At 41.8% G+C, this 12199-nt stretch overlaps 1 protein-coding gene across 1 annotated transcript in view; it reads right to left on the bottom strand.

Moving 5' to 3' along the window:
* Positions 1-12199, bottom strand: part of LOC140163111 (sideroflexin-2-like) — a 34216-nt gene that overhangs the window by 8822 nt on the left and 13195 nt on the right. Inside the window, exons 3-8 of the mRNA XM_072186488.1 lie at positions 7084-7254; positions 5591-5689; positions 4446-4521; positions 3445-3591; positions 2834-2900; positions 1480-1579 (exon numbers count right to left, since the gene is read on the bottom strand). Of these exons, the coding sequence (XP_072042589.1) occupies positions 1480-1579; positions 2834-2900; positions 3445-3591; positions 4446-4521; positions 5591-5689; positions 7084-7254 (660 nt within the window). The remainder of the gene's footprint in view (positions 1-1479; positions 1580-2833; positions 2901-3444; positions 3592-4445; positions 4522-5590; positions 5690-7083; positions 7255-12199) is intronic.

The following is a 12199-nucleotide window of genomic DNA, read 5'->3' as shown; positions in this document are numbered from 1 at the left end:
GTTGTCACTGATATCTCAAATTAAAGAAAATGTCATTGATATCTAAATGGTTACCTTCCTTTTTGAAATTACTTTGGATATAACGTCATGATTCATAAACTGTTACTATTCTGACTGTATTTATATATGAATGGTGTTTAGGGATGGCGTATGAACGTTTGGACAGTATTTATTGTGAGACATTAGAGCACATCAGACATATCGAATTGCATTCTGAATACGAAAAATGTTCTTCTAATATCAAATAATTTAGATTTTTTGAAATTTGCAATGTAATACACATTTTATGGCAAATGATTAAAAATTGATATTTTGATATATTTAACAGTACTTGAAGTAAACTTGATGATGATTTATACTTAAAGTGTATGTAGGTGGGATGAAAAGCCGACGATCAATTGAAAATTTTGACCTTTCGTATTGAAGATATGGATTTGTTTCCCAAAACACCAAAAAAATTAGGTCTTTTTTGGGAAAAAATATCTTCACTATGAAAGGTCAAAATTTTAAATTGATCGTCGGCTTTTACTCCCAGCTACATACACTTTAAGAATATATCATTAGATTTATAAAATTTACTTTGAGGACTGTTATATATCAAAAATGTGAAAAATATCAATTTTTAATCACAAAAAAATACTGTCGAAGCGCTCAAAACGCTCATTCCAGATCCCATAAGGGTAGCAGAAACCAGAGAGAGATGTTTATAGAAGCATAGAGAACATGTAGAATTGCAAATTGTCCATTTGTTTCTTGAAAAGTGGCCATTTTGCCCCATTTTGATGAAAAACATCAACTCGCGTACTTTTTCATCTACATAAAGTAACCGTTATTTTGGTTGTTAAAATATTGATTTGCAAAGAAAATATGATGACAAACATATCTCTGCAGTTTCATTCCATTTCAATTATAAATAGTGCCAATTCAAGGGGGATGCACCAAGTATACGTTACTTTTATGCAATTCTTTGTTTTCGTCCTATATCTTCGTAAGGAGCAACTTTTTGCATGGGGCAACAACTTGCAATGTTGAGTACATACCTCAAGCTATATGCTGGCAAAGTATAACTTCCTCCCTAAATGTGGACCACAGAACTTCAGAATTAGAGGCAATGCCCTATAGCCTAATAGGGTTTATGGATTTCAAATGGAATAGACCATTTGTTTTACTAATCATAGAGTGTCCGTCCGTGCGCTATCACGTTCTCGCGGTGCGATATCACGTACGCGCGGTGCGATATCGCGTACGTGCAGTGTCTAATCGCGGAATATCAACCAGATTATGGGTACCGAAGTAAGCGTCACAGCTACAAAACAGAGTTGATTAAGTTATGTCTTTTAAAATCATTGAGAGACGTATATTGTAGCAGTTTGAAAGGTCAGGACAAGTATTATGGGTAATGGGTGTTGGGTAATTAGAGATAGGCCTATCACGAGAACCGCCCAACCTGAGAACCGCCAAATCATTTCATATACTTACAATGCACCACAGGCGGCAGTTTGGAAGATTGCATGAGACCACGCTACTTGCCTGAACCAGTTGTACCTTAATAACCTCTCCATAACTATAGGAAGACCACCTGTGAACAGAACAGAACAACCTGTATGAGTTGAATTCAAATATCAAAGAAAGATGTGTTTTTCATATGCATGCTGTAGTGTTGGGCAACATGCACTTTTCTGGAGTTGACTAGTTGGAAGCTTGAAAGCTGCGACTTAGACTCAGTCGGTGACTTTGGCAGATTATTAATTTTGGACGTTGGATTGTTGTAAATAAATACATATGAAAATGATACAGAACTTAGCAGTCACCAAACTTCTATAATAAATTAACAAGCTTGCATGCAACAAGTTATACTGTAGTTTGATGATTCTCGACATCATTCTTTGTTATTTTTCAAGGCAATGGAGAAATTTTCGACAATAGCAAAAGTTTAGTTGTCAAATGGCATCAACAGTTGCGACTCCGACTTAAGTCGACTGAGTCGCCCCAACACTAGCATGCTGTGTATAATTTGCGAGCCATAGCAAATTGCACAAAATTTCTGGCTGTAAATAAGAGCAGCTGATTTGACTTCTTCACAATAACAATAATTTTCACCACAGGTTCTTTCATCTTTCTTCAGACAAAATCCCATCCTTGCGCACGGCACATATATGGCACAAGTCAGTGGCAGCCATCTTGGATATCTTGCGAGCTAGGAAAACATACACTACAATTACTTCATAAACATTTCAAATGATTATCCTCATTCCTCATAAACAGTTTTTAAATTTACCTTTACTGCACATACAAGATGGCCACTCATGCATGGCAACCATCTTGTGCAAGGAAAGATATTATTCCCATATGGGTTGCACCCATCACAGGGAGTGATAATGCTTTGCTTGCTGGCCATAGCCTTCAGCATAAAAAAGTCCCAATTTTGAGATATTTTCTCAAAATATCAAGAGCTATCTCAAGAACCCTGAACCAATACTAGGTTTGTCTGAGCTCATTTTAATGCATTTGTCATGCCGATTCCAAATATGGTCATGAAAATGCACATTTCTGAAATTTCTGAACTTTACAGAAAACTTGGAATTTGTCGTCTGCAGTCGACACCCACATGTAGAGTGTTAACCCCATGAGGACTACTTGCCTATTGGTCAAAAAGGAGTTTTCATTATCAATTGGACCAATCAGCAAAAAACAAATTGGGGTGAATTATTTGCAAAACTCCATTCTGATTGGTGATTAAAATGAAGATATCATGTAATTGACCAATCAGAGGCAATGTTAGATCGGCAGGTAGTGCTCAGGCGTTAACTGTCTGTTTTCATTGACTACTTACACATTCCAGGTACTGTCATTGATATTCTCGATAGCACCACTTGAGATATACCTTTCTTTGCTGCTTTCTGAAATGACACATGGGAGGTCAAAGGTCAATAATCTGGTTAGAAAAGTTAAAGGACAAATGAGTGCAAGGGGTGGACTTCAGTGGCGGCACCAGGAATTTTTTCCAGGGGGGCATTGAGAAGGAAAAATGAATTTCAAGGGGGAAAAATCAACAAATTTTGTGCAAAATTACCGCAAAAAGGTGAAATTTTCGTAATTATGGGTTTTTAAAGGGGGTCCGGAAATTTCCAGAGGTCATAGCGTAAAAACGACATGGACTATAAGTTCAGTGCTGTACGGTGCAAAAACTGATTGAGGAGCCAATGGCTCCTAACTTTATAAATTTAGGCGCCCAAATTTTGCTCCCAGATAAAAAATCTGAGGTGCCAACCGAACAGCCACGTGCGTTGAATGTTCATAGCTGCTGTACTCTGATCAACATATTCCCAATTCCCATTGAGCGCTACATACTTCATACGTACGCAGCATGTACTTTACAGTGTAGGCCTATATATGTTTTCCAAAGTTACTGATTTTGCTTGAGCACATCACATATCAACTCACCTTAGATTTGCCTAATTCTTGACCCTGTTCATTGTAAACTGTGATTCCGTGTAAAACTTCTTGTTGTCTCATCATCGGTATGTTGACACAATTAGCTGCAGCAACGGCGACAAACGGAACATATCGGGCTACCAATGGTGGCGCTTTCTGATTTATAGAACAAAGAGGAAAATTGGGTTAGAATCACATACATTACTTCTGAAGTCAAAGCGCACATTCTTAACAGACAGTTTACTTCGGTATTTGCCACCAACGACAGCTCTCCTCTTCCTGACTTGCCTGAAGTCCAGCACCCCACCATGGATGATATAACAGTGTAATGGTATGATCAAGCATTTGAGGAACCTAAAGCAATTCACTGCTTCGGGACCAGATGGTTTACCAACCACTAACTTCTGAAAGAGACAGTTGTTGAAGTTTCTTTGGCAGTCACCATTTTGTGTCAGGCATCAATTTGGCAGGGCAGGCAGAGTTCCATCTCAATGGAAGAATGCACTGGTTGTTCCCTTGTTTAAAAAGGGAAGTCGTCTTCTCTAGCCAACTATCGTCCAATTTCGTTGACTTCAGTGCTGTGCAAGTTATGTGAACATATCATTCACTGCTTCATCATTCATCACCTCTCTGATAACAAAATTCTGTCAGACGCTCAGCATGTGTTGAGGAAACGATGTTAAACAACCCAGCTGGATATTCATTGGTTCTTAAGGCAAAATGTTTAGATTTTTCACCCCCAATGCCCTCCAAATAACCGTGGGACAGTTTTTGCAGTTTTGGGTCACTTTGCCCTCGGTCTTATCAGGAAAATAGTTTTTCTTGCTTACAAAAACACAATTATTTCAGAAATTTTTTATTTAAAATATTGTTAATGATAATATTATTACAATAGTAAATTATTGAATAATAATTACAGCAATTTGCGTGATATGTCCGAGGTCAAAGTGTCCCAAAACTGCTCTCAAAACTGGAAGTTCCAATGGCGATTGGGCTCATTGTTTACTTACCTTTGTTAATGAGTTTAGACTAAGGGCTGCAACCAAGGCACTGCTTGTAGCTGTGACATAGGACATACCAATTTGTCTGTAAACAATATGGAACATGTCACTGATTAGCAAATTGCACAGAACAAATTAGATCATTGCCAGGTCAACTGGTTCATGCTGTGTTCAGAACCATGATCAAAATGATCACAACACAAAGTCAATGGGTTGCTAACAGGTGTGCAAACCAAGCATGAATCAGTAACTACCCCACCCATGCCCCTATGACGCTACGCCACTGCACTATGATGGTGAATAAACCCCATGGGCACTACTGTCTTCAGTGCCCCTGATTGGTTAATTCCATGATATAATCATCTGAGTAACCAATCAAAATAGAGTATTTCGTTGCTACATGTATGTACTTATTATATGTTAGACATTATTTTGTGTAATTATCTAATTAACTGCTTTTCTGGTTCATACTTTATTGACCCATGTCAGGTACGATGGTCTCAGAGGTATATTCACAGGGAGAGGTGACAGGGACAGCTGGTCACTTGTCTATACCAAACTGACAAGCAGTAAACCCTGCCCTGGTCCACATCGCCTCCCCATCAACACACCTGGCATGTGAACCCTCTCTTTTTTGCCCTTACCAGAAGGGCTAGAAAAAATGTTTATATCCCGGCAAGATAGGTCTGATTTCCTGTGAACAAATATGGCTGCAAAGTCATCCCGCTGCATTAGCAGCGAAAGGGTTGTCTGAGGAGGGATGTGCCCCACTGAGAAGCTTATATTATGTGTTTTGAATAATGAGGCTGCAATTGATGCCATAAAGTCGGCCATTTAGGTAACCCCATTTGAAATTTACACTCCCTGTGTGGAAGATTAAGGTCATGTCTTCCATAGGGGTGTATGGATTTCAACTAGAATAGCCCATTAGCACTTTTATAGTGTATTAACTCGCTGGACACTACTGGTCACCTAACAGCATTTCTGATTGGTTGATAACATTTTAATTGCCAATTATGACTAGGGTTTAAACTATTTATGGTCAAACTTGCATTTGCAGATGATCTTATTAATCCCCTCCCTGATTGGTTCAAAATTTTACACAATATTCATTTTGGCCAATTAGCAGGTAGTTCTCATGGGGTTATCCTTACTTGTTGGTTATAGCAGAAGCAGCATTTCTATTTGTATAATTGACTAGTGCATTGAAAGATTGGTTGGCCCACTGCCAAAATACAACAGCTGGTATAGTCCTGTACAATTAAAAGCAGAAAACAAAATTAATGTAATCAGACATAAATCAATGAACTACCATGGTAAGCACGATTATTATAACCCTCACCTTACCAGGGGGAGGGCATGTTATATTTAAGGGCTGATTTTCAATGTTTTTCGTTCGGACTGGTATTTTGTCACGTAACTGTGAACCAGTTTAACAACATCAAAGGCCTATTTTGCAATAGGTATAAGAGGGCATGAACAAGAGGGTGCTAGACCACTAAAAACACTGGTATTGAATATTATTATTTATATCAGGCTTTTGAGCGATACAATAAAACTGTATATTGTACAATATTTTCAAAATACCCGGATGCAATACAATATTTCTTGAATATTGTACGCGCGTTACCATGGTGACGGCACCAACACTCGTCATGATACAACAGCACAACAATACAATACAGACATCGTAACGGCTCACAGGAGATTTCGTACTGTTAAACAAGTAAAATCACGAACTTAATTCGCGGCAATTCTGGATGATGATAAAATTAGGAAATATAATCCACATCTACAAATAAACCTACATATAATTATTCCGAAATTGTCTTTGGAGAGTAAAGAGCAGAAAACAAGAAGGTCAAAAGGTAAGCTTACATTAGAATACACATTGGTTAAACCCGGTGGCTAGGTAAGCTTAATTTTTCATTTTACCGCATAGCAAAAGCCTGACATAAATAATAATAATAATATTGAATGGCTTATTTTCGTGTGATACAAGAATATATTGCACTCGATAGAAAAATATTGCACTCGTCTTCGACTGTGCAATATTTTTCTATCTCGTCAATATATTCTTGTATCACACTCAAAGCCATTCAATATTATATAAATCTTGTCTTATCCAGCCTTAATTGACAGCAGGCATCCACCTCTATTGAAATAAGCTGATTGGTACTTCAAACTTCAAAGTTTCAGATCAACTCACATAATCAATTGCATTTTCGTTTCTGAAAAATAGACTAGCAGAAACTAAAAAGATAAAAAAGACCCTATAATGCTGGTTTCATGCTTTCTGCCGCTTGCCGCTGAGCAGCATGACGCTTTATCATGCTGCTTGCACTTGTTTGCAAGCAGAGCGGCACATGACCACTGAGCGGCAGCGGCATGACTCTGAAAGCCACTGTTGCCGCTCAGCACCGCTCCAAAATCGTATTTTGTTCTCATACGTCAGAGCGGCACCGCTCCCATCGATGCTGCCGCTTGGGCAAAGCGGTGGAGTGATTGATATGTCGGCTTGCCGCTGGTTACCGTAATACCATTACTGGTTACTGTTTCACTGCGACTGCGCAGTGAAGCAAAAATCATCTTCAGAGCAGCAAAGTGGCAAGCAGCAAGAAAGTATGAAACCAGCATAAGTACTCACTTGTAGAATTGCAGCATACATCCTGTCAAGATCATACCCCCTGGTACTTGGAATGACATTCGACCAATCACATTTTGTTTTTCTCCCGAGTCCGGATGAAATGCTGACATGTAGACTTTCTGAGCATGCCATAATTGTTGTTCTGTTGTGCCTGGAGGCTCAAGTCCTAGTCTGGCAAAACAATCAATTAGAATCAACTACTACTAATGCGAATTATAAGGTTATCTTAAAAGGGCATTTCATGATCCACAGCCTCATCCCCCTACTTTTTTCAAAAAAAAGTTGAGATTTTTATATTTACCTCTGGCTAAGTATAATGTTTATGTACCAAATATTTCTTGCAGATTAATTTGTTTAGCAAAAATATCCGTCAAATTTGAATTTCGTTTTGGTATACCAGAACGAAATTACAACACTGGCCTATAGAGCAGCGCCAATAAAAGGATTAGGGATTAATCTAATGTGATAATCACAACCAGGCACATGTAGCTTCCACGAGTGCAGAGACAGAGAGAGAGCCAAACAAGAAAAAGAGCAACAAAAGCACACACAACTATGAATCAACTGGCGTAACTACCTCTTTCTCTCTTTTTGTCTTTTAAAGAAAAAAAAAAAAAAGATCACTTTCCTCACAAGGAAGTGAGGATAACACTACTAAACAACTACTACTACCAACTGACTTGCAGAAACCAATCTAACAGCTTATGACACTGTTGGTTTTAGAACACTCAAAATAGGCAATGTGCCAACAGTCAATAACATCAACAGTTCAAGAGTCTTTTTGTCTGCAATGACAAACTGACATTCAACATGAATGTAAAATGGTTCAAAGTTCAAAGAAGTAAACGTCAGTTCCAGAGTTTTCTTTTAGAATTCCAAATGACATACGTAAATCAGTTCAAAGTTCAATGAAGTGACCATATAGGAGGACACCGATTATGGATTAATGTCATAGTATACAGTGACCTGTCCATTTAGTTTAACACATAGTCTTTCAGGTGCTCAGGAAGTTTGTGAGGGCGCGCGGAACGCCTTTGTGTGAGCAATGGTGGCATGATCTCAGGGCCAACCATACTAGCTTGGGGGATACTTTCACTAACCTCACTGCTGTTACCGGTACATGGATTAGACTGTGCAACCAAACCGGAGGTATTGCTGGAGCTATGACCGCTATCGCGCAAGGGATCGCGAGGATCTGACTCAGAACTGGGGTGCGAGTGATTAGCATTCCTGGGCAGGGGGTCACAAGTAGCAGGTGTGGACAACTCGCCAGGTATGAAAGGAGGCTCTGGAGGAGTACATTCAGGGACCACTTCAACAAACTCGGAATCCTCGGTGGGTGGAGACGACTTGGGAAAGGGACGAGAATCCAGGTCAGGATAATACTGGACCTTAAAGCACTCAGATTTCTTGATACGATAAGAAGTATTCAAGCTGAGAACCCACAAATTTGCGGATGTTGCACCATGGGCCTTCGATAGTAGTGACTAAGTAGCGATCTCTAGCATGAGATTTCTTGCGATCTGAGTAGAGGTAGACAAGATCACCAACCTCCAACTCTGCTGCTGGGGAGGCAGAGGCTAATGGGGCCTTTGAATGAGCACTGTGTGGGTGGTTGGCTTTTCGCAAGGCATGCTGGGCCTGAATCATTTGACAATCAGTGAAAGGAACCTGCTCATTGGTAAACTGGTCTCACTGAAACCACATCTCACGGGCTGAAAGACCTCGGGATCTGATGCGAGTATTAAGGGCTGCAGTAGCAATGGCAAGTGATAATGCTGTAGCCGGACCACCTGTAGAATCTTGTCTGAGCAACTCATCTTCAAGCTCACGAATGGCTTTCTCAGCAACAGGATTCTTGTTATTATTTTTAATACGACCGATCTCAACCGATAGATGGTAACGTGTGAGAAGTTTGTCATTGGCGAGTCGAACAAACCCTGGTGCTGGGTCAGTACGAATGACTGCAGGGGGGCCATCAAGTGGGCGAAGTTCAATGCACAATTGAATCAGGGCATCACGCATAGCGTGCCATGTTGTTCATTCTCGACAATGCAAGAAGCTGTGTAGGGCGTTGAGGTTTCGCGCAGCACAAGGACTAGCTGGCGGCTACGCTTCAGGATATCAGCTGCAAAAGAAATGCCAACTGCATCGGGAGGGTCACTTGAGGACTGCTCGATCAATGTCTTAGGGGCATTGGACAGAGAAGCACACTGGTGACAAGTTGATGTCACTTGATCAATAGCCTTGTCCATATCAAGAGCATAAAAGTAACGCTGGGTCACCAAACTGAGCTGATGTTTGGAGGGATGGTCAAGTTGGATGTGCAGGGCAGTGAGAAGACCATTTAAGACCTGTCTGGGAACAACAATACAATCGCGAGTTGGGGACAATGGTTGATCACGACGAACAACAAGTAGGCCATCTCTAGCGATAGATGCAACCTGCAAATAGCGCTTCACATCTTTGACAGAAGTAGCTTTCTTTGAAGGGCGAGTGCCCTGAACTAGATGAGCATGTGTTCGCCGCAGATCCGGGCATTCCTGCTGAATAGCATGCCAGGCTGCTTTGCTGGCAAAGGGGAGCTTACCTTTTCCGGACAGAATGTCATGTGCGGAAACACGAAGGACAGTTGCTTCCTCTTCACGCTTGATAAAGGAGCATATTTGACAAGTGGGCTCAGTGCAGTCAGGGGCATTACGACTAGCAAAGTCTGAGGGGGTGTTAGCTGATCCTGCAAGATGACGAACAGATGCTTGGAAACGACTGACAGTGGAGAGGAATGTGGACACGCGAGGACTGGCTGAAAAATCACCCCGGCAGAGCTTTTCATATGCCTGAACACAAGGTTTGCTGTCAGTGAGGATACATGTCTTGTGTTTGGACTGAATAACATAGGGACTGAAGTGCTTGGTGGAGGCAGAAATAGACAGCGCCTCAATTTCGTGGGGTAACCATGTTGGCTGTCGATCACGCAATTTAGCACTGAAGAACCCGGCGAGGAAGAGTTTGTCATTGCGGAAATATACAATGTCGACCCAATGCTATGTTTCTTCACGGATCCATCAGTAATGATCCAAAGCTGATCATTGGGATGGGGAAGTGTGACTGCCCTAGCGGAAGACAGTGCTGCTTGAGCCTTGTGAAAAGCAGTATGCAGACTATCAGACCATGTAAGCTCTTCAGTTGATTGGTGCCCTGCAATAGCATCATCTAATGGGGCTACCAGACTGGCACAATTCTGAATGACACGGGCCAGAACCTTGTATGCACCGATGAAGGACCGCATGCCACCAACTTTGCTTGGAGGCGAGCAGCTGGAAAGTGTGGCGATGCTATGGGGGCTAGCACAAAGGGTTCCATTTGACCAAATCCAACCCAGAATTTTTGGGGCAAATGACTGTTTTGGAAGCAGAAAGACGTAACCCAGACTTAGACAAAGCTTGCAAAACTTGGCGCCAATTCTCAACAAGTTCATCCACAGTATTACCACCACAGTACAAGTCATCAGCGAGTTTTGCTACGACACCTTTCTCTAAGAGGTCACCAAGGACACGACACATCAGTTCCTCAAGGGCTGTTTCAGAACCTGGCATACCCATGGCACACCGTGTATACACACGGACCCCACGAAAAGGGAGTTGCAACACCACAGTATTTCATGGACTCATGGGATAAAGGGATTTGGTAGAAAGCACTAGTCAAGTCAGTGGCAATCAAATACTTCCATTTGGCAATTGAGCGCAATGTTGAGTCCACATTGGGCATTAGAGAGGGTTGTGGCTTGCTATATCTACCGACATCAGCAAATGCAGTAACCAGACGAAAGCCTCCATTAGGCTTCTTGACAAGAAAGGACGGGTTAAGGTATTCGACACACACACCGACATCTTCAGGTCTAGCAAAGACGCCTGCTTTTTCAAGCTGATCAAACTTTGATTGCAACTCTTGGAGTTTATCCTGTGCATACAATGGGAGATGACCTTTGCGTTGGGGGGGGTTGGACCGGTCCCATATTAACCACAGATTTGAAAGGGCCGACAGCACCATTGTAACCTGGGAAACTAGGGTCAAAAACCTCATCGTACTCATCGAGAAGACTGCGGAAGTTGGATTGCTCACAAGTGCCAAGTATACCATCTGGGTCAAGGGCAACAGCAGCTGAGTAGTTAACCGGTGAACTGGGCTTTGGGACATTGACTGATGCTGCTGCAGCAGTGTGTGATGGCTTAGAAGTTAGTGATGGTGAAAAAACAGTGTGTATCTGGCCAAGATGTTCATGCTTTCTGATGACAAGTGGCACACCAGTATTGTTGGGAATGCGAACCCTGCCTGCAATTCTTGTGATTACATCAGGCTTGGGCCAGGCTTGTTTGGGCGGTAGGAACCTACCGGCGGGGTATCAACACGGGCTCAATGGCAAAAGTAGCATCTGATTCAACGATGTCTGCAGGGAGATTTACCTCAACGTATGAGCCTGGCCATATGGTAGTGTTTTGAGAAGGTCCACGAAGTATATGGGCACGACGAACAGTGTGCTGGGATTTGGGGCTCTTGTTGGCGCCATAAGTGATAATTGTACCATCTGTCAAGATGATTTGGTTCTTAGCAGGGCTAATTACGACATCATTGCATTTCATGAAGGGAATACCTGCAAGGAGTTCTTCGTCAAGGTCTCTAACAACTAGACCTTTAAAGACAAAGGAGTGTCTGTCACGAGTAAAGGTGAGGTTGTTTCCCCAACTACTTTAAGAGGGGATGACCCATCAGCTTGACGGGCAGACTGCGAACTCTGATGAATGGGGCATCCTAATCGTTGGACAGTGTTTTCGCGAATGAGATTACCAGTGGATCCACTGTCAATGGTGATGCGGACCGCATGGTGCTTGTGGAATGCATCTACATAAGGAGACTGATCAACATGAATTCGCAGCGCTGTCTGAACATTGGGCTGCGCACTAAGGTCAGATTGGTCAACAAAGGCGCATGCTAAATCTGAGTCGCTGTCACAATCATCAAGGATGTTAAGCTGACGAGCCTTGGGCCAGGTATTTTCTGTCCTTTTCAGGGAGGTACGAGCACTCGCTTAAGAAATGCGCATGGTCATGCCGACCAG

The sequence above is a fragment of the Amphiura filiformis genome, chromosome 10, assembly GCF_039555335.1.
Source record: "Amphiura filiformis chromosome 10, Afil_fr2py, whole genome shotgun sequence".
Taxonomy (NCBI): Eukaryota; Metazoa; Echinodermata; class Ophiuroidea; order Amphilepidida; family Amphiuridae; genus Amphiura; species Amphiura filiformis.
The sequence above is the reverse complement of the archived record's forward strand: the minus strand, read 5'-3'. Positions and strand labels throughout refer to the sequence as shown.